Source organism: Sparus aurata, chromosome 5, assembly GCF_900880675.1.
Source record: "Sparus aurata chromosome 5, fSpaAur1.1, whole genome shotgun sequence".
Lineage (NCBI taxonomy): Eukaryota > Metazoa > Chordata > Actinopteri > Spariformes > Sparidae > Sparus > Sparus aurata.
In genome coordinates this window covers 28,716,740-28,743,836 of record NC_044191.1, presented here as the reverse complement: position 1 = coordinate 28,743,836, position 27,097 = coordinate 28,716,740, and the positions used below count along the sequence as shown (strand labels likewise).

General features: G+C 44.5%; 2 protein-coding genes across 4 annotated transcripts in view; both read left to right on the top strand.

Moving 5' to 3' along the window:
- Nucleotides 1-17,858, top strand: part of grid2 (glutamate receptor, ionotropic, delta 2) — a 494,495-nt gene extending 476,637 nt beyond the window's left edge. Inside the window, exons 15-17 of one of the 3 annotated variants that reach the window (XM_030416164.1) lie at nt 5,114-5,354; nt 12,962-13,233; nt 15,791-16,028. In XM_030416164.1, the coding sequence (XP_030272024.1) occupies nt 5,114-5,354; nt 12,962-13,233; nt 15,791-15,896 (619 nt within the window). In that variant the 3' untranslated portion in view covers nt 15,897-16,028. Of the gene's footprint in view, nt 1-5,113; nt 5,355-12,961; nt 13,270-15,790 lie in introns of all 3 variants that reach the window. The other 2 variants (XM_030416165.1, XM_030416162.1) reach the window with 2 other exon arrangements.
- A 5,765-nt stretch (nt 17,859-23,623) lies between these two features.
- Nucleotides 23,624-26,674, top strand: atoh1a (atonal bHLH transcription factor 1a). Its single transcript, XM_030416177.1, has 2 exons — nt 23,624-24,860; nt 25,106-26,674. Exons 1-2 carry the CDS (start codon nt 24,584-24,586, stop codon nt 25,969-25,971), a joined length of 1,143 nt encoding a protein of 380 aa, XP_030272037.1. The 5' UTR covers nt 23,624-24,583; the 3' UTR covers nt 25,972-26,674.
- The last annotated feature ends 423 nt before the right edge of the window (nt 26,675-27,097 follow it).

Genomic DNA, 27,097 nt, shown 5'->3' with positions numbered 1-27,097 from the left:
CCAGTCATGCTCTGCACGCACACACAGGACAACTGTTGCACCCAAAAAAACGCCACAAGAGCCAGTGAGACATAATTAAATTCCACCTATCCCACACGCGCTTCACTCCCCTCGTGCATGTGACATTCACAATGAAACCCCCTCCCGAACTGTACATTGTTGTCGACAACAAGGCTTTTAATTACATGTTAACATGCAGTCGACAATGATATAGCAATACGATGCAGTGCACGTCCTCAGACAGCATTCATATGTACTAGGTGCTATTTTTAGTGATTAAAGTGATCTATTTCCTGATACCTCCGGCAGCAGTGCGCTGACTGATGACGCCTTGAGCAGAAAACACTAACAGCCCCTGAGGGAAGAAAAAACATAGCACACATCTAAGTGTACACTCCCTCAGTTCAATATTCTACATATTCCGACTGAAATTAAAGCCAGAAAAGTTTTGGATAACTGTGCAGGGAAAAGCACACTGCTGTGCGGAAATAAATTAGTTGTCATATTTTCTTCTCCCGTGCTTTTTCACGAACGCCGTCAAACTCTGCATAATGTATTGGATATTTCATTGGGGGCATAAAGGAGTGTGACACAAATACACACACTCTTTGATTAGCTGCTCCTAGCTCTCATTATGTCAGCCTACCATTGTTTTCCAAAGAAGCCCTGCGCTGCAGAATCATAGTGTGTTTTGAGTGTGTGAACAAGCCTTCACACTTCTACCTGCGTCGCCACGTGTGCGTACAGAGGCAAATTTGGGCGCCTTTGTGTTTTTCGAGGGAAGATGATGTTTCTTTTGGTGAGACAGCAGCAGACAAATTAGAGATCTAGACAGATGGTATACTGCGGGGAACCTTTGACTCAAACCATGTTTTCGTCAGGCAGCTCACTGTGGCCTTTCATCCTGCCTGTCAGCCATACGATAGAGATAGAGGAAGAACAGCGGTAACCGCTTGTGTGTTTTAAATTGATGGCTTTTTCTCGCAAAGTAAAGGCGTTGCTAACTTGTGGCTGCCATGAGTTAACAAAGTCCTCTCATAGGCGTGTGGGTGATTTTACATGCTTTGGACTGACATGTTTAAGCATTAGAACTTGGATTACTCAGGCAAGATCATATTGCATTTATAATTTGGTGTATCTGCTGTATTGTTGAAGTTCCCTGTAGTGCAGCATGTAAACATCTTCATATTCACTTTTAGTTCACACCATCTGTCCAAAACAGACACTGTACAGTGATTGGACAGAGTTTCCAGGTCCGAAAAGTAAAGCAAATGGGTAACTGTCTCAAACCGGCGCTCTTTCTAATGGCCAGTATGGGATGACTCCAATGGTTGCAAAAATAATCTGATTGTATGTAAGCTTATGAGAAAAACACTGTACTTCTACAGTACAATTGGGTTGTTACCCCAGAAAACAGTGTTCCAATGAGTTCAAGTTATAAATCGCAAGTTTCAAGTCTACATTAAAACATTACATTACATTTGGAGTGAAATTAGACGATGAAACAGGGTATTTTTTAGGGCGTAGCTATCATGTGATCGAGTCACTGCCAAAACCTGTCCGTGGGTTTTCAGTCCGATCCGATCATAATAATTTCCCTCGCTCCACCCTCTCGTCTGGATGTGGTCACTTCTGCCTCCAGAAAAACAAAACGGGAAGGCTCCGAAAGTAGTCCACAAAGTGACATTATGGAGGCTCCATCCACTGTAATATAGGCTATGGTCCAACTCAGGTATTGTCCGGTGTTTTGATGTCAGGATGAACAAGACAGCAATCCGCACGTAATAATTCCAGCATGACCGTCATTTCTATCCGCTTCCCCCCCTGAGTGTCCCGCTATCACAGAGTCAAATCACTGTATTTTCTGTCTATCTGTGGGCAGGATAAAGGCAGCTTAACCCCAATAAGCTACGGTAAAAGCTATTGTGTGTGTGTGTGTGTGTGTGTGTGTGTGTGTGTGTATGTGCGCGTGTGTGTTCCTGTGAGTGCATGTCAGTGTTAAGGGTTTGATTCAAGGGCCTATCGGGGAAGCAGCTTTTGCATAACTCTGATAGGCCAATTAGTGCAGAATGATAGATGATGAGCTCCTTGGGCAGACAGGGTCGTAATAGAGGGGAGAGAGAGAGCACTCTGTCCTGAATCTCAAATCTGCCCGGCTCCATCCTCCCTCGAAGTTGTGTGCAGCTCAGTCACATCCTAATAATTCCTGTGATGAAAGTCTCTTTTTGAAATGTTTGATCTGTTTGATCTTTGATCAAGTTGTAGGGGAAGCCTTTTAGTTCTCCTTTGTTGTTTTGTTTGGCATCCTTTTGATTGTGTAGGAGAAGACGAGGGAGCGTCGGCATTTAGCGAGTCTTTGAGCTTATTTTTTTCAAAAAAAGGAAATTAAACGTTGATCTTCGGCATGCAGCGGGATCATATGTGACGTCCTATAGGTGGATTCGGCGGCTATATTCAGGTGCGTTCGCTATTTCTCTCCCCTGCCAGGAAAGGAAAATGTTAATCACCTTTTTCCGCTGTTTGTTTTCCCCGCAAAGGTCAATGGTAAATAGCTTCTGTAGAACTTGTCGCGAAGGCATTTACTGTGTATAGTAATCGCGTTCGCCAGTGTTAAAGTAGATGAAACAAGAAAATGCCACTCGCTCATGCCGCTCCTTAAGTGCCACACAAAAAGCCCCCGCGACATGACATTTGTGACACATAATAGCAGTCGGGGCGCGAGCCGAGATAGCAGCTGGCAACTCCAAACATAAAGCACGCCTCCTCTTTTTGACAGACATCAAAGTGACTTCAACTCAGACAAGAGAAATCTTCAGAAGTTGGCTGATTTCCAAGCGAGGAAATCATGAAATATTTTGACAAAACATTGCCTGGCTTCTTTGATAGGTGGGATCGCTCTTATTTCTCATTTCTCATTAAGCCTGCGCGTGATCCGTCTTCCTCTGAAGCCGTCTGCCGGAAAATTCTGTCTTGTGTGTTTCTGCATGTCTGTGTGTGTGTGTGTGTGTGTGTGTCAAGCATCTGTTGTCAAAGTGACAGAAAAAAAAAAAGGTCAGCCCCGCGCGGAAGACGCATAAATTCTCTGGGAGGAACAAAAGCTTGTTTTAACTTTCATTAACTGTGATTTTCTGCGAGGACAGATGAGGACAAACCAGCAACGATGCTGTTCAAATACTGATGGAGAAGCCGTCCGTAACCCTGACCTTATCCAACATGTCAACATGCATGTCAACAGTTGGTGATGTCAAGTGTTTCTGTGCTCTTGCTCTTCCAGCAAACAGCAGTCTAGCTGTTCTGCGTTGTACAGTACAATATCACAGTCCAAAAGTAACTCACTGAACATGTCTGAGAGAAAATGGAGCAGGGCCCACTGCACTACTAAAAAAGAACAGCTGCAGGATTGATGTGAGAGGAGGGATGTCTACGCTGACTACCTCTCCTTCATGCCAGAGGAGTAATAACCAGGACACACAAGTAGGCCGGCTGCCTTCGTTCTATTACTACTCGCCCAACACTGTTGCAGATCTGTTTGATTTAATTTGTTTTGAGTCAATATTGCATATCATCTACACAAAGTCTTTTTCTAATCTTGGCATTAATCTGCGCTGATCTGAGCCAAACAATCCCACATTCAAGCCGCAGTTGGTGGACATGATCTCTTATTGGAATCGGTGTCGGTGGATTTGCTGCACGAATTAGCCTTCTCTTCTCTTCTCCTCTCTTCTTCTCTTCTCCTCTCTTCCCTTCTCATCTCATTCTGTCACATCAATTACAAACACAACCAGCGTTTTATCCATGTTGCTCCCCAGTTCCCAAGTCATACCAGCTCAGTAGAGCCCAGTTAGTGATAAGAGAGTGTCCCTAAATGGGAGTGACGTGGTTATAGGACGACGTGCTGGGTCTGTTTAGCTGATTTACATCGAAATGAGCCGTGTTTTCTCTGGCTTTTGTGGGTGAAATTAATTATGTAAACCGTCTGCAGGGCTCATTTGCATTTCCTGATTGATTTCGGTCCGTTCTGCATATTCCGTACGAGGGGGGGGAGAAAAAATGAAGATGAGAGATGGGCACTGTCAGTCATGTCGGCATGCTGTTATTGAGATTGCAGGAGGGGTTAGCCCCCAGGAAGTTCTGCAAATAATTGCAAACATCTGTCTTTATGTACACATGTATGTGTTGCTTGGACATGCACGCCATCAAGTTTGTGTCTTTGTTCCCTAATGAATTAGCATCTCCTGGATGTTGTCAATCAGTGGGGCGGCTTTGTTTACCTATGAGGGATTACTTGCGTCCATTTGTTTCCCGTCTCAGTATGTTAATGCCTGTCAGGGAGGTATATATGTATGCGCATCCACACATTTTCAGACTGCCTGTTTTTTTCCTCTCCCCTTTCCACGTGCCCCTCACGCCTCCATGGCCAGACCGCCTGTTAGATACCCAGCCGAACGCTAACGGAGCCTCTGTCTGTCTGCGTGTGCGCAGCTCTCCTCCAAACCAAAACGAACGACCCAGTTAAATAATAAGCTGAAGGCTAACAGAGGGACCCCATCAACCTCTGAGCTGTATCCTCTCTGAAGCCATCAATCGTGGGACTAAAGCTCGGCTGCATAATGACATTGTGGCAGTGTACTCGCGCCGTGCTGCAAAACATATTAATGTTAGCCATAATGAGTTTGACAGCCCAATATGGTTGTCAGGGATCGGGGAGGGTTTTGAACTGGCAAACACTGCCCTCAAATGGAAGAGAGTGGTCATAGCAGCTGCAGTGAAAGCTGCAGTGTTCTCAGATTTTGTGCTGTTGACTTGTGAGAGCATCTTTTCCTTTCTCCGTGATGGCTTCGAAGCATTTTGATTCTGTAATCATTACAGTGGCACTCAGACTCCATCAGTGTTCATACCCAATAACTATGCTCATTCTGGACAGGGTTATCTTACTGTCCTGAATGTTGTTAGCTTGTTGCTCATTCATGCATCTATACATTTATTCATGCTTACTTGTATTTCACCTCCTTCAATTGCCAGAAACTTCAGCTGTAAACTGACTGATTTTAACTGAGATGCCGTCTAACATGATTCTATGCTTACATGCCCGTTTCTCCTGCCTATATCCTAGAATCCTGGAGCTCCAGCAGAACGGTGACATGGATATACTGAAACTCAAATGGTGGCCGAAGGACAGCCCCTGTGACCTCTACGGCTCAGTTCAGACACGACAGCGTGGCAGCGCACTGGACATCCACAGCTTCGCAGGGGTTTTCTGTGTCCTAGCAGCCGGCGTGGTGCTCTCCTGCCTCATTGCCATGGTGGAGAGCTGGTGGTCGCGGAGGAAGGGATCCAGGGTCCCCTCCAAGGAGGTATGGGGATGGATGGGTGGCTGATAGAAGGAATCATGGTGCTTAGAGAGGTATCGAGCCTCTAGGATGCAATAGATCGCAACTTTTATCTTATAATACCTCGTTAAAAAGTAAAAGGAGGGATGGAAACTAAAGAGTGGACAGATGATGATGGGATGGGTGATGGGTTTAGCTTAGGCAAAGGGAGCAGGGTGTTGCGTCAAGAGATGCAAAGTCCAGACTTTGTGGCCCAAAAAAATCATAAGAGACGAGTCCTGTTTGCGTACGAGTTGCAACACCGAGGGTGTCTGAAACCTCTGAAAAACCTCCCATGTTCACAGCATCAACAACACTATCCTGATACCACAGGCTTTTACAACGATCTGTCAAAAAGAATCCTGGAGGTGCTATATTAGATCTCCAGTGATATCTGACATTGATCTTTTGCATAGGCTTGTGGATATAAATCTCCGGGTGTGTACGAAGGGAAAGAAAAAGGTCAAACACGACGGATTACAAACTACCCTGTCATGTCATTAATTCCAACAGTTTGCATCATTAAAGTTACCATAAAACTATCACAGTGATTAACAAAAGAGATATTTCTGGACTGGCTAATGGGTTTTCCCTCCAAGGCCTCAATAGTTGATCTGAAGTACAATTCTTACTGGTGCCAATAAGATATCAAATATTAACTATGATGTAATATGATTATACACTGTGAATGAACTGATGTAGCTGCATGTCTTCGCAGATATAAACATTCAGCCCATCATTACAACAACATGTTTCCAGTTGACCCACAAAATCCTGACATCTCTTTATAACACCCTCACAACACACAGTCCAGAGTCCAGTTCCTCATTATGGATAATTCACCAGCGTTGGTCCGCATGTACTCAGTAGTCTGCTACTTCTGTATCCTGTATAATTTATTAATGCTATTTTGAAGGTGGTGATGATTTAGAATGAGGCAAATGTCAACAGGGTTACTCAATCACGTTTTTTTTCCGAAAAGTTAAATGTTTTGGAGGGACGATGACACTGGCAACGTTTAGAAGCCAAACACAAAAAAAAAACAGCCTGAGGGCCTCTGTTGGAAATGCTGCAGCGTGCCTTGACCATGGCAGAGTCGGAAAACACTGACTCACAGCATTTAACATGGGTATTTATACCAGCGTTCGCTTCCAAAGCCGTGGCAACACTCCACCTTGTAAATTAGCAGCAGCGCCCTGTGAAATATCCAATCAGCCTATCTGCGGTTGATCACCTCAGCGGGGATATCGTTTGAGACAATCAAAGCGACTCCGGCGACACCTTCCCCCTTCGTAGAAACCCTGCTGTCTGACAGGAGCCTGGTTCTCTCCACCATAGACAAAGAAAGGTAACGTCTTCAAAGAAAATCCCAAATGGCTAAGTGCCAGTTTTGCTGGCCATGCCCTTTTCGCCATGATATGACAGAGTTCTAGCCTTTCTTGCTAACCTCTCTATTTAAGCCACTCGGTTATCCAAGGCTGCCAACTCAACTCCCAACCCCACCTCGTCCACCTGCAACGCCCACTGGGATATTTACCAAAACACAGGTGGGAGAAAGTTGTCTAACAAAATGACTTTAATCAGCGCTGTGAAATATCAGCAAAGTGTGGCAAATTCGGTATGCAAAACATGCCACTGATGAACTGAAAGAAATGTAATTATGTGTGAAATAATATTTTCACTTTTGGTTTGGAGTTAATTATTTATGTGTTAGTAACAAATTAGACCGAGGCATGAAGCAGCGCAGATTAATTTTAGCAGAAACTGTTTTTTTTGCCATCAGGTAAATGACTCCAGCTTCAAACAATTGCTTTTTCTAAATAGCTATTTGATAAAGGCAGGCCAAGGTTAATTTTGTGGATTATAATTTAGAGAATTAATGTAGCACAGTTTTGAAAACCCATCATTCAACTTTCCGTCCCTGGAAGTATAAGACCAATTAACCGTCATTTAGACATTAGGTGTTTAAATTGTTCTACCGTAACGTATTAGAGATATTGTTGCCTAGTTACCAGAATAGGCTTTTTTGGGGGGGGGGGGCTGTGACCATTATACTAATTAGGATTGTCTAAGTGATGTCTGCATGGCTCTGACTACCAGAACACTGCAAGAATCCTGTCCTGACTCCTTAATTTCTGGTGTCATGCTAATTTAAAGTTCCACTATGAATAAATTGGAAAAAAAAAAAAATTAAAGGGATGGAAGCTGTGAATGTACCCAGGATGATTCAGTGTGAGATCAGGTTACTTTTCCTTATAACACCAATCATCTGGCAAGTAATTAAGAGGAAAAGTTTCTACACGAAAAAGTCGATGGACCACTGGTTTCAAATGATTACATGAGCCGCTCCCGGTCGAACGTTGATTCATCACCACAAATGATTGCATCACGACTAATTTCTAGCTTTTGGAGAAGATGTCTTGCACTTGTAAATTGTTCATTAACTGCCTTTAAGGGATACTAATGATGTGACTTTGACACGAAAGACAGAAATACATGTTAAGACGGTATACTTGCAAAACAAAACATTGGAAATTGGTTATTGCCGGCAAATAGGTTGTTTGTGACTTGACTGATGTGCCCCATCGTCAGCAGCGATCACTGCGGTGTGCACAGGCTCGTTTGACAAACTACTTGGAAGTTTCAAGCCGTTCTGTTTTCTGCATTTCAATACACCACCTTCAGTTGCTCGCAGCTGCCCAACGTTGGCGAGTTATTGGCTGTATTTATCACTTGTCGTTTGGGCTGTTTGCTCATTGATTAATTTAATTGTTTAATTTTACTTTTGCACCCGTGCGAATTCCTCTTTCCTCTGTGGAAAAGGAATGAGTTTAAAAGCCAAAACTTGCCCACACAGACTTCTACCACCTCTGCCAATTCGCCCTGTGCAAGGTCTCCATGCATCTGCCGTGACGTGCCATAAAAGTGGCTACAAGCCGCAGTGAGAATAGAACAACAGCAGGTTCAATGCAGTTCAGTGTGTCCAGGCTGATTTAGCTTCTTCAATAACGCGGTATGTTTACTGCCACTTATCACGTAGAGATCGTATAGGACGACTAAAACAGAGATTGCGTATCTCTCAGTAGATCCGGTGTTTAAAAATTGAGTAATACAGAAACACAGTCATCAGTTTATTGAGACTCAGTCAGGTGAAACCACGCTGCTCCACAGCCAAAGCCAGGTCTGTTAAACATGTTAGGCTGTGACCTGTTATTTGTAATAATTTCTCAGGGGTCCCACCTTATATGCAGCAACACTGGCACCCAACCGACATTTTGTTTTTGATCAGTCAGCGATATGTTTTTTTTTTTTTTCTTTAGCACACACACCGGCAGAGAAGACACGCCATGTACCCCCTACCTCCCGCCCCCCTGCTCAGACACCAGCTTTAATCTGTCATTCAGATCAGTAGTCATGTCTGCAGCCCCCCCCCAAAAAACAAAACAAAAAAAAAACCTTCGGTTGAACCCAAAGTCGTGTTAAGCACAGTGTGCTTCCACTGCAACATGCACACACACACACACACACACACACGCCCCCCTGCCATCTTCATTAGCCGCAGAGAGCAGCCAGTGGAATCAGCCCCCGACTGAGTGCAGGAGTGGAGTCGCAGCAGTGAACAGGAGGGACAGCAGGGATTTAAACGGTGATAGTCTTTGATTCTCCGCGTACATATTGTTTAAGGTTTCGCATAACAAGAACACCGGGGCGTAACTGACATGTGGAAATCAGGGTTATTGATTTAGGAAGTTGCACACGGATGACAGCGTGCACTTGATTACAATTCATTTCAGATTAAAGGGTATATAGTTTTCAGCCTATTTCGTTTTTTATATGCTTAGAGGACGGACTTGCATCTTATCTGAAGACAAAACGGCATGTTGGGATAACAGTGGGGGCAAAGCAACTAACTGTGCATCATTTGAATACCCCAGACGCTGCTTCCATGGCGAAAATGACGCCGGCTCAGTCAGCCATATTTGTTTTTGATAGTTGACCCCTGGCATTGATCCCTCACCCTATCGTAGCGCTGACTTATTGATTTCTGTTGGTTTGGCTCAAGGTTAGCTCAGAGTAACCACTGAACCTGGAGGGCTCGGTATGCTTCAAACAACGCGCTCGTCAGATCATCAAACGGCGTCTGATACCTCCTGCGCCTCCGACTGGGGGGGAGGCTACGATTAGTAGAGTTCGAGAGAGTACACCCACTTCTCTCAGTGAGTGGCCGGATAATTTGTGGAGAAGAAGTAGGCAGGATTTGACCGTCCCTCTACGCAAACACTGATATCATTGAAACAACGTGATACTGCTTTGCCTTCAGATCAACAGGTTGTACAAATTAATTTCTTGAAAGCAGACCTACTGACGATTTCTGTTTAAAAGCTGCTGCAACTTCAAACTAGAGCGCACCTCATCATTTGAAGTTGAGATACTACTTATGTCTTCCGTAAATGATCCTGTCACAGAATATGTTAAAGCAGTGGGAATGCCACACTCGGATGTGAAACCATCTGTGCAGAATCTTTCCAAATGGGCGACCAGCTGCAAAGATGGCTGCTGAGAGGAGAACCGGTGAGGGAGTCAAGCTGGGACCACTGCAGCATGTCCTGACTCAGTGGAGGAAGGAAGACAAATTTAAGTCAACTTCAAAGCAGCTAATTAGATTAAATTGCATATGTTGCATTTTGTCGACTGGGGAAAACCTCTGCCTCTGCATGCAATTTGGCCTTAGTCATGGCCAATGGAGTAAGTCTAGTGTGTTTAATGTCGCACCAACTTCCTCGAGTCAAATTAATAAAGTGAAGCAAACCATAAAGATGGTAATTAACTCCTCTAGACGGCTCGCTCTCTGTCAGTTTAAATGAAGAACTCCTCAACCTCTGGCTCGATGTCGCGGCGACCGTTAGCGCTGCATGAGAACATCGCGGCGAGCCAAGAGCACGCAGCTCCCTCTGCGTTTTTTGCAAGGTTCACATTAAATAGGAAAGCCAGGTGACCCAGTCTTTTATGCGTGGGCCACGAAAACACTTGGCTTAGCAAGATACACTGGCACCAGGAATATGAACCGGGGGTGCAGACTTGGCACGGGGACTCTGCTTCCGATGCACCACTCCAACGCAATGACTGTATATAGACCGTCTGTATAGAGAATTCAGGCTAATATCAGCCACACGGTGATTTACATGGTCGTCTGAACTTTACTGAGTGTAATATTCTATTCGAGCCAACATGGCGATTGTGGAGATTTTAAAGTGACTTACAATTTAACGCTCCAGTTTATTTTAATCCAAAATCAGCATGTGCACAAATGTACAGGGATTATCAAATGGGTCCCACACCTGTGGATTGTCTATCTATTCAAAAGAACCCTGACGAGCCCTTTTTATTGTCATCCCCGAAGATGGCCAACAACTTCCCCAATATGGCCGCCCTCGCAGTAACACAAACACACCGACGCGCTCGCTCCCCGCCACGTGCATGAACACGCGCCATCATTGCCTCGCATTTATCTCGCCTCCTCCGCCATGTCAGGCTCGTGGCGAAACAAGGAATGCTCAGACTTTGTCTCATATCATGAAGCCCATAAATGCTACCACGATGCACATTTGGCTCAGCTTTGTTTGAAAACATGCTTCATGCGATACCCCCACCTCCACCACCCCGTCGGTTTTCAGTTCATGCCCCTCCCCTCCCCCTCACCTGGAGCAGTCAAAAATCAGACCTCCCTCCTCAAGATGGATGCCATTCACTCAAACTCATGAAAGACTCGGCGCAGATCATGACCACGTTCATCCATCCAGACTGTGCGGCCGAAATACAACCATCCCCACCTGCCACGCACCGACACACATGCTTCCTGCCTACATGAAGAACCCCACGATCCACCTTCCAACCTCTAATACAACTAAGCTTGTCTATGTGTCTCTGTGTTTTCTTATACATACTAAAACATTGCATACTTACATAATGTCTGTACACGCCTTTGCATCCATACTGTATGCTGTTAACGCTGTGGTAACTGCCTTTGACTGTCGGCTTTATGTCAGTGTTCGTGTCCGTGGTTCTGTCTTGTGTGGAATGGCTGACATCGTTAAATATGAGTGTGCTTCTCGATGTGAACAGTTTCTCTACCGGGCTCGTGCGCTCGACGCGCTCACAAATGCACACATTTCCACAGAGAGCTGACTTATGTGGGTCACCGATGACAAGAAATGTATAAAGATTGAGCGCAAGGATACGCACATATAATAAGGAGGGGTTGTGCAACTGTGTACTGACAGTCTACCTGCAAGTCATCCCTGCTGTCATGAGATACTTCACATGTTAATTCAAGTAAACGGTGCCTACAATGCAGTGGAGTTCTTATATACAGGATATTTTTGACATTTTTGGAAGTTGGTCACCTTCCTTTGCATTGCTGCTGTGCTCAAAAGCATCTGAACTCATTTTGGGTCGGGTATGTCCGCAGTGATAGCGCTCTATATCTAAGGAAAAATGGACCAAGGTGCCTTTAACAATGCTTTGGAAGCTAGTCTAAATTTTGACAACCTTTTGAAAAGTCTATTTCACAGATGAGTGTCTGAGGCCCATCCCATTCATAACAGCTGTATTGCTGTATTGCTTTACCCTTTTTTGGCCTATATATGTTCTACCAGAGGTTTGTATGAAAGAGTTCTGCCAGTGGAATCAAAACATTCCAAACTGAGTTCGACCAATGATGCCGCGTATCGACAAACGAGAAATGCTGATCACCGTCAGAACTCTTCCATAATGGTAACATCTGTGTTTTTTTTGACAGTGTCTGATATTTCACATAATTCCATAGATTTAGCGCGAGAAGAGCGGGCACGTCCCCTCCGTGTATCGTCCCATCTGGTACACCGAAAAGAAAAGAAAAAAAAAAACGGCCGACCTCCGGGAAGCTCTGTGGTTTTGGACGGGAACTGCCGCTCTCCTCGCTCTAACTCTATATAATGATCTGTGTCACTGTGGCTCAAAGCTCTCATATTGCCTTTTTTGTTTTGTTTTTGTAGATAAGTACTCTGTGTTGAGGGGTGTAGCGGGCGAGGGGGAGAGAGAGAGAGAGAGGGAGAGAGCAATACAAAATGGCATTTAAACGTCTCCCCTTTCCAGGTATATAACGACTGTGTGAATGTCTCTCCGGGGACACGACACAGAACGACCTGCTTAACTGTGTGTGCTGACTGACTGCCATGTCTTTCTTCTCGCTCACCCCCCACCCGTCTGTCTCTCCAATTGACTTCTCTCTCTCCTCCACCTTACCATCCCTCCATCTGCCTGATCTTGTCCGTCACTCATCCCCTCTCTGTCTCCGCCACGTCTGACGTTTGTCTGCCTGTGTGTTTGCCTGTGTTCTGTCTATTATGCTTCTTTCTTTTTTTCTTTTTTTTTTTTTTTTTTTTTTTTGTTTTGTTTGTTTTGGCTCGTTTGAATCTCCCCACCCGACTTGCATGCACACAAACACACAAACACATTTATATGAATTACCCCGCGTCTCTTCTCCATCGCCCTCTCGCTCTCTGTCTCTCTCCCTGTCCCTCTTGCTCACACACGTCACACACTCGCACCAGACGCAGGCAGATGGCCCATCTGCCAGGCAAGCTGCCGATCCGTGCCCTCACAGCCCCAACGAGCACCCTCTCGCCCTGGGCGGTCAGACCCAGAACCAGACCCCCAACACCGCCAACACCAATGTCCCCACCGCCACCCATTACCAGCCCCCAGCATGCTGCGACATACCCTGCGCCCTGATCGTGCAGCACTCCTACGAACCCACCAACCCCTCTGAGCTCGCCCCCAAAATGAGAATGACCACCTTCACCACCTCACCTCCCACCCCAAGGTTATACATACAATAGAGGATAAAAATAAATCATTGGTTAGTAATGCTTGAAGACAGATGCCATTTGAAATGCCGTTACACATGAATGATGCATTAAGAGAAAATGATGGACGCCGGGGAGCAGGGTTACGGCACAGCTCCCTGCTGGAACCAAATGTACCTCTTTTGAAGAATATTTATAAAGCTGGCATGTCGCCAGCTGGATATATGTGCAATGATGCCTTTCTGCCATTAGAGGGTGCTGTCCCTCCGTCTAAAGTAAAACAGAACCTCTTTGACCAGGCTGTCAGAGTTACATGCTCTGTAGAGTTATGCACGCAGGTGTAAGCCTGCAAAAGTATTTATTTTTAACTAAACAGAGATTTTTATAAAACCTCAAATTGTAAGATGAAGTCAGAAACCCTTGTGTGGTCTAGACTTTGACAAGAGATATACATTTAAATACATTTCAGACCTTTTAGATTTCTATGTCACTATAGGTTATCGTCTGGGTGATTTAGGGTCTTTAGTGGTACAGTGGACATTAGAAAGGAGAAAAGCAGGACACCTCCTTCTTAGTGATGCAAATACACTCAGGCCCTGCCACGTATTTCCGCAAAAACCATCCACTTCTCCTCCCTTTCGTTCAGCCCTCCTAGTTACCCGTTAGTCTCCTCTCACAGGCAGCCGACTGACCATTTGTGATTCGCTCTTCTCTTTCACTTCCCGTCATTTCTTTGAAACCAACTTGTACCCTTTGGATACCCCCCCCCCCCCTTCCTTGCAAACCGTCAGTGTGTGTATGATAGTGTCACGGCAAACGTTAGCGCCCCCCCATCCTCTCCCTCCTCCCAATGTCCCCTCCTTAGATGGCAACCGGGGGCCACCGCCGTTGGTCCCTTCTGTCCCTGAGCAACACACAGTAGGTCCAGAGCCCCCCCAGACCCGAAGGACACGGTCAGTAACTCTACCTGTACCCTCAAATGATGTGACTTCCTTCCTCACAAAAACCCTGTTTGATTTTTCCTCAAACGATATGCCCGAACACCAAAATGAGACACCCCACACCTCCCACCACCTGCTTCCGAGTCTCCACAAAGCTAGAGAAGCACATTGCCACCTGTTTGTGTGTGTGTGTGTGTGTGTGTGTGTGTGGAAAATGCAAAAAAAAAAAAAAAAGTTATGGAAACACCTTCCAGCACCTTCCACCAAAACCTTCTCCTCTCTATATCCGCACCTCATCCATCGCAAAACCCAGCTCCGTTGCACCACTGTCCACCCTCTCCTATCCAGTAAAAGCATGAAACACCTCTTACTGAGTGTCGCCATACTTTAGACTCTGTGGATAAGTTATTCATATGTGAATAATAAGTTTCATTTCAACTTATATTGTTAAGTTAAAGTTAAAGCTTTAAGTTAATGTATGTGCTTTGTCTTTAGGTGAAATTGTTAAGACTGTTAAAGTTGTTTAAAGATGTTTGATAGAAAGTTAAGTTATGTACCTTCTGATTGATAAGCCGTTAAGAGTTGAATTGTGTGTGGCCTGTGAAAAAATTCACTTGAAAACGAGATGTCAATCTCAACGTGAATTTTTTTTGGCATGACGGCCAGAATGCAATACAGAAAACGAGGAAAACAGGAAGCCTGTTGTATTTTTTTTTATATTCTAGTTACTATAATCAGCATAGACCTAGCACCCTGGAATCGCAGAGCACACAGCATGACAGCGGTGTGTTTTTTTTCTGTATGCATTCCAGATCCTCTGCACTCCCTTTTTAAAGAACCTTGTAGAAGTGTGTGTATGTTTCTCTCTTTCAATATCCTGACCACAGCTCAGAGTGTGCTTCTCTATCCTCCCCTCCATTTTTTCCTCCTCTCTTTCTGCTCTCCTCCCCGCTTCCCGTCACATCCACGTTTCATGTGACCATCAAAACATCTCTCCATCGGTCTTATTTACTCACTCTCATTCTCATCATTAACTTACCGCAATGACCTCAACTCGAATCGCATTTTTTTTAATGGTGCCAAAAAACGTTTGTTTGGCCGCACGCGTGCCACCCTGCCTTCATCAACTCATCATCTGCGTTGTCCAACACTCTTCTCATGCTTTCACTATTATCCTTGCTGTCCATGTATACCGGTCGGATGGACGACATCCCTGTTGCCGAATACAAATGCACCCCATCCTTGTCCACTTCCTCTTTTTTCTCCACGCGTACTCTCCTCTGTACTCTTCCTTTGCTGTTCTCTCCATTTCCTTGATGCTCTTTTTGCACACCCCTCACTTCTTTTCCTTTACCTCCTTTCCTTCCTCTATCAATCTTCTCTCCATTCATCCCTCTTTTCTTCCATCTCTCCTCCTGTTCCTTTTCCCCCTCCATTTTCCTCCATCCCCTTCTCCCATCTTTAAACACTGTTCCCGGATCTTTCTCCCATCCTATTCCTTCTCATACTTCCTTTCCTTCACACACCTCATTTTCTCCTCCGACTGCCTTCCCTTCCCTACTACCATTTACCATCACCGCTTCCTCTTCTCCGTCCGACTCCCACTCCTTCCCCCGCCCCTCCCCACCTGCAGGACGATAAGGAGATCGACCTGGAGCACCTACACCGCCGGGTTAACAGCTTGTGCACCGAGGATGAAAGCCCCCACAAGCAGTTCTCCACCTCTTCCGTCGATTTAACACCCCTTGACATGGATGCGCTGCCGGCCGCGCGCCAGGCACTCGAGCAGATCAGCGACTTCCGCAATACCCACATCACCACCACCACCTTCATCCCCGAGCAGATCCAGACCCTCAGCCGCAGCCTCTCTGCCAAAGCCGCTGCCGGATTTTCCGCTGGCTTCGGTGGCGGCGGCGGCGTCCTCCAGGACCACCGGACTGGCGGGGTGGGCCCTTTCAGGCAGAGGGCCCCCAACGGTGGCTTCTTCCGCAGCCCCATTAAAACAATGTCCTCCATCCCCTACCAGCCCACAGGTCCAGGACCCAACTTTGGATATGGCAATGATCCAGACAGGGGCACCTCTATATGAGGAGTTGCTAAGGATACGGTTGGATCAGGAGGAAGAGGAGGAGGTAGAGCAGAAGGAGCGAGGCGAGGTGGCGAGGGTCGGTCGGTCACGGGATGGTAGAACAAATACATTGTGGCTGAGCTAAAAAGTCAGAAGATAGAGATCCGTGTACATAGGAATCTTTATGTTTTCAGTTTCTGCTTGGGTGTTTCCAGGGGTGTCCATTATGTACGTGGAGAAGACGAAGGAGGTGGAGGTCTGTCGGGGGTTTCTATCCTCCTGCAAACCATGCCGGTGAGGTGCAAAAAGGGGAGGGGGTAAGGGGGGTGGGGGGCCTGAATCTTTGCTTTACTGTTGTTGTTGTTGTTGTTGTTGTGATTGTTTGGGGGATTATTTTGGGGGATATGTGTGAAAGGGGATCTCTTTTTTATTGTTTCTGTTTTACGATATGAAGACTGCCTCATATAAAGGAGATCTGCTGAAATGACCTGACTATTATTATCTAAGCCCCGCGTCGGAGGGTTTAGTTTATACCTACTCCAACCACGGGAAACACTTGGATGTTCCTGTGAGCACCAGGGCTGCCACTGGTGGTGTGTATAACCATCAAACAAGTCAACAGGGGCTCACACTACTAAGCAATTAAGGGGCAGTTCTTGTGTGAAGGCATATTTAACAATAGTTTCGTCTGTAGCCCTGGGAACACATACAGCAGCTCCTTGTAGTTTCGAAAAAGGTCTCATCTCAGTGGATAATGGAAGATTCCACTTCTCCAGTTTTACTCTGCCTTTTCACTATGTGGGAGTCCATACTGAGTTTTTCTGTTCTCTGGTGTTGTTCCACAAATATCTGGGGTTCTAAATGTCCAGTCATCTCCGAGATGGTGTCCACACGGTGGCCTGCCTAAGACCTAAGACTTCACAGCTGAACTCACGCTGACGCCATCGCGGCGCATCGGTCTGGAAACCGCTGAAATGCCATGACAGTGCAACAAAATGACACTGTAGAATCGCCAGTTTTGGTGCGTCGATCTTTAACTATTTCTGCCATTTTGGTGCATCAGCCTGAAACTGTTTTCACCATTTTGATGCACATTAAAGACTCTTTGTCGATCCCACTGCACTGTACCAGTGCCCACAGACCTGTAAGTGATTGTATGTAGATCTGACCTTTTTTTCTTTTCTCACCTGTACCGTGCTCTCTGCTTTTCAAGTCAAGGTGAGATCCTCCAATCAGACTCTCACAAGGATAGCAAAAAGGGATGATACGAAAAACAACTTAAAGGAAAAAAAAAAACATAAAAGACAAAGCCGAAAGACTTCAAAAAAGCTTATGCTTATTATATGTCTTTTATTGATTTTTTTGTTTTTGAAAAAAAAAAAATAGATTTTAATGCGTGGAATGTGTTTTGGTCAGGAAGTACAAAAAAAATAACATTGTTCTGAGCTGTCTACTTGTTTTCTTTCCTCTCAGCAAACTTTGAAAAACTGCTAAATGAGTGCTGTAGTCTCTGGTTTTGCATCATTAAGTCATTCAAACTTTTAATTTTGGTTTTGTTTTCTTTAATTTTTCTTTTGCTTAATTTAGTGCTGCCATGACCCGGGTGTTAAAAAGATAAAAGCTCATTCTGTAAGGTTGTGTCACGTATCACTTCTTATCAGGTTCAGGTGGTGAAATGGAGTTTATTTTGTCTTGAGGAGAAGCCATCGCAACAGCATCTTCAGTACAGGCCTTATATGTCAACTTAGCTAGCTGTACCCTCCCGACTTCCGGTCGAATCCCCAAAAACATCACCGCGGACCGGAAAAACACTTAGAGCAGCGAAATCACTGGTTGTGCTTCAGGGTCATCGGAATGTGACAAAGAGTCCACGGCCATCGGAAAGAGAAAAAACCCCAATGGCTGCCTTTTACGAGATGAGTCCGAAATATACTTCTATTTCATATCTGTAATGTTAAGGGTACTGTTTCTATAACTTGTTTTTTTAAAGTGCCAATTAATTAAAACGAGACCATTAAGGTGCATTTTGGGGTCGGGGGCAGGGGCAAACGATAGGGTGAGAGCATTAAAGGAATATTTTGTGGATTAGTTTGGGGGGGGGGGGGGGGGGGGGGGGTGGTAAAATGGAACCAAATCTTTTTCACTAACACTGTATTAATAATTGATAATGTTAGTTGTTTAGAACAAGTTTTTCAGTTTGTTATCGTTAAGAACTAAAACTGCAAAATGTTGTGCGTAGAGAACCCAGTCGAGCCACAGTGTTTTTGAAGCAAGCATTCTTAGGCATTCTTTTTCTTATATTAGGCTACAGTATGGCTATTGAATGACAAATAGGACACAGATTAAAAGGTTTTATTTAGTATAAATGAAAGAGACATTATAAAAAAAAATGTATATTTTACATGTTGATGCTATTTTTGTTTAACAAAAAAAGAAAAAAGAGTATATCATGACGAGCTTCAGTGTTGAGTTTCGCAGTCGCATTATTGCATTTGGTTCTTTCCCTCGTTTCTGCCCACGGTCGACACCGAACACATCAACGCAAAAACTCTCGCTTTTCTCACGTCATCCTGAGTTCATTTTATTATTTGCTGGCTAAATAACAAAGAGTTGGCAAGTTGATTAAAAAGAAAGCATGCACAAACTTGCTCTTGCGCTACCTGTTAACATTTTTAATGTCATACATAGAACTACAGGTTTTACTTGATAATTTTCAAAAATTTATGATGTACAGTATTTAATATAGGCCTATTTTGTTGTATGTGTTGCATATTATTCAAAAACTGAACAAACTGGGGCCTCTGTTACAAGTGGCAAAGCTTTCTGTGTATAATTTGTCTAATAAACAGGTTTTCTACAGTGGGATGGTATTTGTTGTTTTTTGCTAATGTAGACAAACGGCGACCCAATCGCCGGAATAAATGTTGGCAACGTATTTTTCTGCATAGCACAGATATGTTGAAGCTTTTCTTGTGTTTGTTTGCAGCTTTATGGTCAATATTCACATTTTGAGAAGCGACAAAACGGTGCTTGTGGTGTGGTGAGCCACTTGGGGCTGGTAAAAGATGGATGTTATGGTTTACCACAAACATGGCTGGAAGTTCAACACCTTGTTTAAATGGTGCTGCTTTTCATCTGCAAGCTGGTCTTACGTCACGTCAGAAATGTCCTGTTTCGTCGCCACTGACACTGCAAAACGTCCTGAAGTACTGCGACAGTTACAAATGTTGAAACTGTGGCATGAAAGTCAGCCATCACCCCTGTAATCAGAACGTGATATGACAACTGTTGTAGGAATGTTTATATGATACATGTGAATTGTATAATATTAACACATCTGTGGTTTGCAGAAATGTACAATGCCCGGCCTTTTGTTCTACCAACTGGGCTGATAAAAGTGGTGCATTTCAGACACATAATGTTATTTATGGGATTTTTCTGCAATTTGTAAACGATGACTGTTCACAATTCTGTGTGATTTAACACAGTAGTGGCTCTACAGAGTTAAGTATTCCCCTTATGCCAAACTCCTTATGTCTTTTGTCTGTTCACTTTACATATCTGTGAATTCAAGAACCTCCACTATCTGACTGAGCTTTTATGAGAGTAACATTTCAAAGTAAAGCACCAACAAGTGGGGATTTCTTTGGGAGATCAGAGTTCCAACAGTCTAAAAAAGGGTACGATGAGTAGCTTATTTTCTTGACATCTGGTGAAGTTTTCCCTCTCCACAGCGCTCGATCGCCTTCTCTTCCAGCAGCAGTGGTTACTGATTCTGCCACGTCTTACTGGTAAGTCGACCCGAGTACTGGTAAGTAGTCGCGCTTTCCTCAAGACGAAGAGCTTTATTCCTTATTTCCTCCGCCTCACTTTCTCTTTTATTTAATTATCATTTCTTAACAGCATGTATAATTGGGCAACGCGGGGGCATCTGATTTGTTTTTGTGAAAATAATTCAACGAAAGAGAAATGTTTCCCCCCTTGAAAACTCCAGTTTAAAGATTTTTGAAACCTGCAATAATGACTTACCTTGCCTTCGGGGGAGGTTTGTTGACTTGCATATTACAGTCTCATTTGGACCTTTTTATTCAGGCCAATTGATCCAGAACAAATACAATTAAAATTGATTAATGCTGGCGGGTTGTCATTTAACTATGGATGAGAAGGGATTTCATCTTGTAGCACTTGTAGCTGCAGACGATTAAACCTGATGTGAAAGTTAAGGAGAAAAAAACGTTTTCTTAAATGTGTATATTGGGTGAGCTGACATTATTTTACGTAGATTATAAGTTCAAACACGAGCTAAGCTTTTGTGTTTTTCACTTCAAATAGGTTATCCCTTCAAAGGCCTGTATGCTGCTGTTAACAGCTGGATAGACACGCTGCTGAGCATGACTGCTGTCAAGTTCAATGGAGCACTACGTCGCAGTTCTCATTTCCAACCAGAGAGTGGCGCTGTTTAGTCCCCCCTTGTCAGAGATCTGCCTGCATCTCTTCAGGCTTGACTCACAAGACATTAGCATAATATTAGAAATAAAATGTGAGAAATTCATTCATCAGATGCTGGTGGTGCTTTTGATTTGAATGGACGCGAGTTAGCCGAAGCAGAGGATGGATCAGCATCTTTATATGCAGTCGTGTAAGAAGCTAAAAACCACACAAAAAAAACTCTTGAAACACTGATTCAAACTTAGAAATGTGTATTTTTCTCCATGTGCACTGGCTCAGGTCAAAAATGACTGAAAAGCTTGGGAATAAAAGAAAAGCTCTGAGCCTGAACCTGAGAGCGGGAATGGAGAAAGAACCTGTGCTGAATGTCAGTCTATCCTACTTTTTGTTTGAGTGTCTACCAGCAGTTAAAACTTTTATAAAAGTTTAATCGGAGAGGCAACATCGACTAAGCTGTTGAGGGCACAGAAATATGAACAATCTAGTTCTTTTACTGAAGAAAAAAGTGGCAATAACAGAATGTAGAGTGATCCATTGGAAGTAAAAGTAATGGGAACATGATGTGCTTAGAGTATCAAAAAAGTGCTATGTGATATTATTGAATTTTTAACATAATGTCAACACCTGTGAGGTACTATAAAGTGGCAGCTGATTGGGGTGATTAAAAGTCTTTTTCAAGTAACTTGCAACTAAAGCAGTCAAATGAAGCTATGCATATTGCTTATTCATGCTGTAATATTTTTATTTATAGCTATTTTCCACCAAATTTTATTTGCAAAGCCCAAAATCACAATCATGTTGCCTCAGTGGGCTTTACAGTCTGTACAGTCAAAGACATCCTATGTCCTGCGACCTTCTCTCCACCACAGTGACCTGGAGGAGGGCAGGCCACACAAGATAATTAACAGTAAAATAAGATAAACATCAGAATAAAGAGGCGTCACATTTTACAGAAACACGGCGATAAGAGATGGTAAAACTGATCCGTCTAAAATAAATGACACTTCAATAACTTTGTGATTTTTCGATGGCAAAGAAACGTTGGAGGCCCTCGTGTTGCTGGTGAAACCACGTTTAAAAACAACCTCCTTGATTCAGTGGGCTGAGGAGAGGCCTCGGTTCAGTTCTGAGGTCCCTGTCCAGCTCCCCTCACTCCAGTCTCGTGCCTGTCGCGCCCCGGTCTCCCAGGAGATGGGAATGAGAAGCGGCAGCACGCAGACTCCTCTCGCGCATCGGAATGGGATCCCCCCCTCTCCTCCTCCTCTCCTCTCCCTGGAGGAGCCCCCCAGGCGTGACCAATGGAACATAGAGTCTCCATTGTGGCTGCGACACTTTAATAATCGCCAGCTACAATATCCAACCTGTCGGTAGCTTCAGGAGCCCGGCCCGGCCTGTTGGATGGGGCTTGTAGGTGGGAAGAGGGGGCGAACGCTCGGCGCCAGACCTCTTGCCCGCAAGACGTCCCCGTGATGAATACATGAATAAAAAGTAGAAAAGACTGATGCCGGGTTATCTCTGGAATTATGGGATTTTTCTTCACGGGAATTAGGTTTTTGGCCACAGTGAGGGTCGGTATCTTAAAATATGGACCAAAACCCCTTTTTTTTTTCAATCGTTGCTTACATACGAACTATCAAAGTTGTGATGTTTGCAAAAATAGATGGGACCAAATCCAAGTGCTTAAAGTGTAGTTTCCATTGGGCCTGAATTTGGGGGATTGGGGCATTTAAAGGTGCACTCTGTAGTTTTTTTGTTTTTTTTTTTAGAAGTCAAACTAACAATTTTAACATTTATGATATTATTAGATACTGAAACAAACTCAGAATTATGTATTTTTTTCCATAACTGAATAAACAAGCTGTTCTCAGATGAAAATCAGGTCCCAGAACACTGTTTGAAGCTAGAAAGGTGGCAGGGTCCGCCAAATATAAACAAAGTAAAACAGAATGAAACTGTTTCGTCCTTTAAGGTCAGTTTGTTTATGCAGTCGTGAAAACAAAGACAGTTTGTTTATTTACTTTAAAGACAGTCAGTGAGGATCTTTTTCTCTTCTGATTAAAATGTCTTCCCAAAAAAACTACATAGTGCACCTTTAGTGCCGACAAAGCTGTCGGTGGGGGCAGCAACAGGTAGACTGAAGATGCCCCTCTTCTTGATCACTGTCCCATATACATTGGGCTACTGTATTTAACACATAACTGAAGCTGCACCCTCCTTATCCTAAATCGACCGTGGCAATTAGGTTAAATAGTCAATTTCCACCCAGCGATTAGCCCAATGTGCGTTTGCCGAGCTAGGCCTAAAAGTTTGCATCCTAGTAAGCAGGGCGGCTTTGATCAGTAGACTGCAGGCGGTTCCCTAAACAGATATAATTTGTCTAATTTTTTTTTCTTCATATACATGCTCTTTCCTTGAGACTTGTTTTTAAGGCTGTAATTAAAGGCGCACTATGTAGTTTTTTGGGGAAGAAATGTTAATCAGAAGATAAAGAGCTATATTGACTGTTTTATTTTTTTTAAGCGGAAACAAACTAAATAAACTGTCTTTGTTTTCATGACTGAATAAACTGAATAAACGCAGTGTCATACTGTTTTACTTTGTTTCTGCGTGGCGGACCCTGCCACCTGTCTGGCTTCAAACAGTGTTCTGGGGACCTTAATCTCCTCTCAGAACAGCTTGTTTATTCAGTTATGGAAAAAGATAAATATTTCTGAGTTCCTATTATTACTTCATGTAAATATTAAAATTCTGAGTTCTACTTTCTTCTCCAAAACTACATAGTGGCACTTTAAAATATCTGGTAATGAGGTGAGAAATGCAATTCCAGTGTGTGTGTGTGTGTGTGTGTGTGTGTGTGTGCGTGCGTGCGTGCCCGTGCGTACTTTCTCCTCACGGCCCTTCAGTAGCGACCGCGCGCCACGGTACAGCTCGCTCGTGTCAGCACGGAAACAGTGTGGAGCGCGAGACCCCTGCTCATGTTTCCGTACCCTGTGAAGCCCTTTTTACCGACAGGGCGTTCCGAGAGCCGGATCAAAAGAGGGTTTTTTTTTTTAGAGCCGCCACAAAGGAAAAATGGAAACTGGAGAATGATCTTCCAATGAATGAATCGACAATGAGCGCGCGAGCCCCCAGGAGCCGCAACATTTTTTTTTTTCTTACTTCTTTTTACTCCAGCTGAGTTTTGCTTAAGTTTCACTGCAGCCTGAAGTTTATTGACAGACTTTCCTCCTTCAAATATGTTCATCAATGCAGCATCCTGCATGCATGTGTGTCACTGTTGAATGGAATGAATAAAAATTGTTATTTTTTTAATTTAAGAATAATTTATTGGCTTGTTTTGAGATGGAGCTCCACACTTTGACTTGGTGCGTGAGTGACGCGCGCAAAAAAAGGGGGAAAACTTTAATCTAATCAGGTTTTTTTTTTTGTTTGTTTGGCCACACAAACTTAAGTGCGGTGTCTGAGATGTGACTGACACACGCACAGGTAGGAGCTCTGTCCCAAGCTGCGCACGTCTCGCGCTGTCCACGCTCCTCACCTCGGAGCGTCACCACCCCCCATGCACGTGCGTCCTGTGGGAGGTTCCCCTTACCTCCCCTGCGTTATACGCTCCTTAAATTGTAACGTTATCATAAACAGTCCGGCTTCGGGGGACCATAATCACCTCTCTCGGGCTTTACCGAGACTTCTCATTGGACGTCAACACGCGACCAGCGCGAGGAGGGGGGCTCCCAGACGCGTGCCGCTTTTTAAACCGACGCCGCGCCTCGAGACACCAGAGAAGGAGTCCAGCACGCGACAGTGATATTCACACAGCAGTGCGTGCCTCCAAGAAGTTTTTTTTATATATATACACACATACACGTTGTCAGTTTAACTTCACCTACCTTCTTGGGGCTTCTTGGAAACATGGATGTCCGAAGCGTGGAAGACTGGAGCAAAGGCGCACGGGACGCGGCGGTCCTGGACTCGCGGCGGCAGCAGCAGAGCCCGAGCGTGTTGGAGAGAGGCGGGGAGCAGCAGCTCGAGGAGTCCCGCTACGAACCTGGACTGACGCTCGTGGACAGCGGCAGTGACCCACGCGCCTGGCTGGCTCTCGTGCAGCCTTCTGGCACCTGCGCGGCACACGCCACCTCACCCGACTACCTGCGACACTCGCCTTGCTCCAGCACCGGCTCCTACCAAGGTGAGACTCGCCGCTTATGCAGTCAATTTTGACGACTTTTTCGAATCGGCATCACATGCAACAGGCAGCTGTGATTAAGCAAAGCAGCATTACAGTTTATTTTGTACGGTTGCAACATTTTTATTGGCTTGATTAGAAACTTAAACTGTCACATGAATGTACAGAATGCATGTATTCTACAGGTTGCTGTCAAAGCAGAGCAGTTTTACTAAATGTTTTCATATGTTTTTTTTTTTATTTTCCAGAGAGTGGCTCCCCGGTGTCATCGGGCCACCCCAGCCCTCCCAGCTACAGAAAATCTGCCAAAAGCCCCTCCTCTTCTTCGCTCAAAGTCCGGGACCTGTGCCGTCTTAAAGGCACGGTCCCCGGGCCCGAGGAGGACTCATCCGCCCGACAGAGAGCCACGTCCAGCAGACCGGTCAACGGCGTCCAGAAGCAGAGGCGCGTGGCCGCCAACGCTCGCGAGAGGAGGCGGATGCACGGGCTGAACCACGCGTTCGACGAGCTGCGCAGCGTCATCCCGGCGTTCGACAACGACAAGAAGCTCTCCAAGTACGAAACTTTACAGATGGCGCAGATTTACATCAACGCTCTGGCTGACCTGCTCCAGGGTCCGGCCCCCTCCAGCAGCAGCAGCAGCAGCACCGGCGGCAGCAGCAGCAGCAGCAACACCGATGTCACAAACAATAACTCGCCAAAGGTTGACATTGTGCTGGCAGCCTCCGTTGGTTTTGATGGGAAGGACAGGGCTGCGCCGTCCCCGAAGACCTGTAGGACGGCCGCGCCCGCCTCAGGTGGCAGCTTACCTGTCCACATCAGCGGGATGCCTTTCCGCTCCTCTTTCGACGACGCCTCGTTTTCCGCCCTGGTCGAAGAGGCGATGTGTTCGACCTCGGGCAGCTCGCTCGCAGCGGTCTCGGGAGGGAGGAAAGAGTCTCCCCGGAGCGACGGAGAGTTCTCCCCGCACTCCCACTTCAGTGACTCGGATGAAGTAGCGATGGAGCTCCACTCCAGCGAAGAGGACGACCTGTCGGACCTGAAGCTGCGCAGCCACCACCACCACCATCACCATCACCACCACCGTCACCTCCAACACACCGTTTCTTTCTGAATGATTTCAGATATATAAGAGACTCGATCACAGGTTCACTGCAGCCTCCAACAAAGTCATGTCCGTAAACCGTGTCAATCCGTCTGCCGCTAACAAAAACCGCATTTTAAGGAGGAGAGAGATTGTTTTATTATTATTATTCAAAGAAAAATGAGTTCAATTTGTAACAGTGGGCCTGATTCTATTTTATCAACTTGTTACATACTCTAAAGGTTATTTTTTATGTGAGATAGGCCTGATTCGGTTCCTGCCAATAGATGTATAGCCTATAATTTCCAGTTTCCATGGAGACGTGGCTGGAAGACCCCCTCTGCCATGTCGCGCGCAGCACTGCCATGGGTATCTCCCACGTCACTCCGACCAAAAAAAAAATCTGTCTTCCACAAAAATCATGACTTCATGGATAATTGCTTATATTTGATAATGTAAGAAGAAGAAAAAAGACAACAACAAGAAAGTTTTTGTAGCTATAAAATGATTTTCGTTGTGATTTTGTTTTTATCTGTTCATTTCTATGCGTAATGTATTTTGTTTTTGCAACTTTAAAAGTTCATGATGTGCACTTTAAACCTATACGAGCCAGAGGCTTGAGAAATGCGACTTTTTTTTTCAAACCATAAACGATATTGTTTTTGCTTTGTTTGTTAGTGTAGTACTGCCAATTCCGTACAAATAGCCTATTTAATTTTAATGTAGCCATCACTGCCGCCTTCTTTTTGTATTTTTGTTTTTTTCTTTTGTATCTTCAGATGAACTCGTGTGTCTTTTGCTTTCACTGGATGAGATTAATTGACATGTATATTTATTGCTGATGTTTTTCATTCCATTTGCTTTTTTAAAAAATAACTCCATAGTTAAATTTGCTTGGGGGGTAAAATTTAAAAAAAAGTTATCATTATGCCATTTATTGTTATGTTAATTTGATTTTTGGGAATACATAAATAAATAAAAAGAATGAAAAAAAAACGAAAATGTGAGGTTTCTTTGTTGTTTCTGGGCACCTTTCTTAGACAAGTGCAAACGACCCTTGTGAAATGTTTATTTCATTTAAATCTTATCCTTTTTTCTAGGCTATTAATAATGATACTAATAATGATAATAACTACTTATAAACCAATATAGAGAC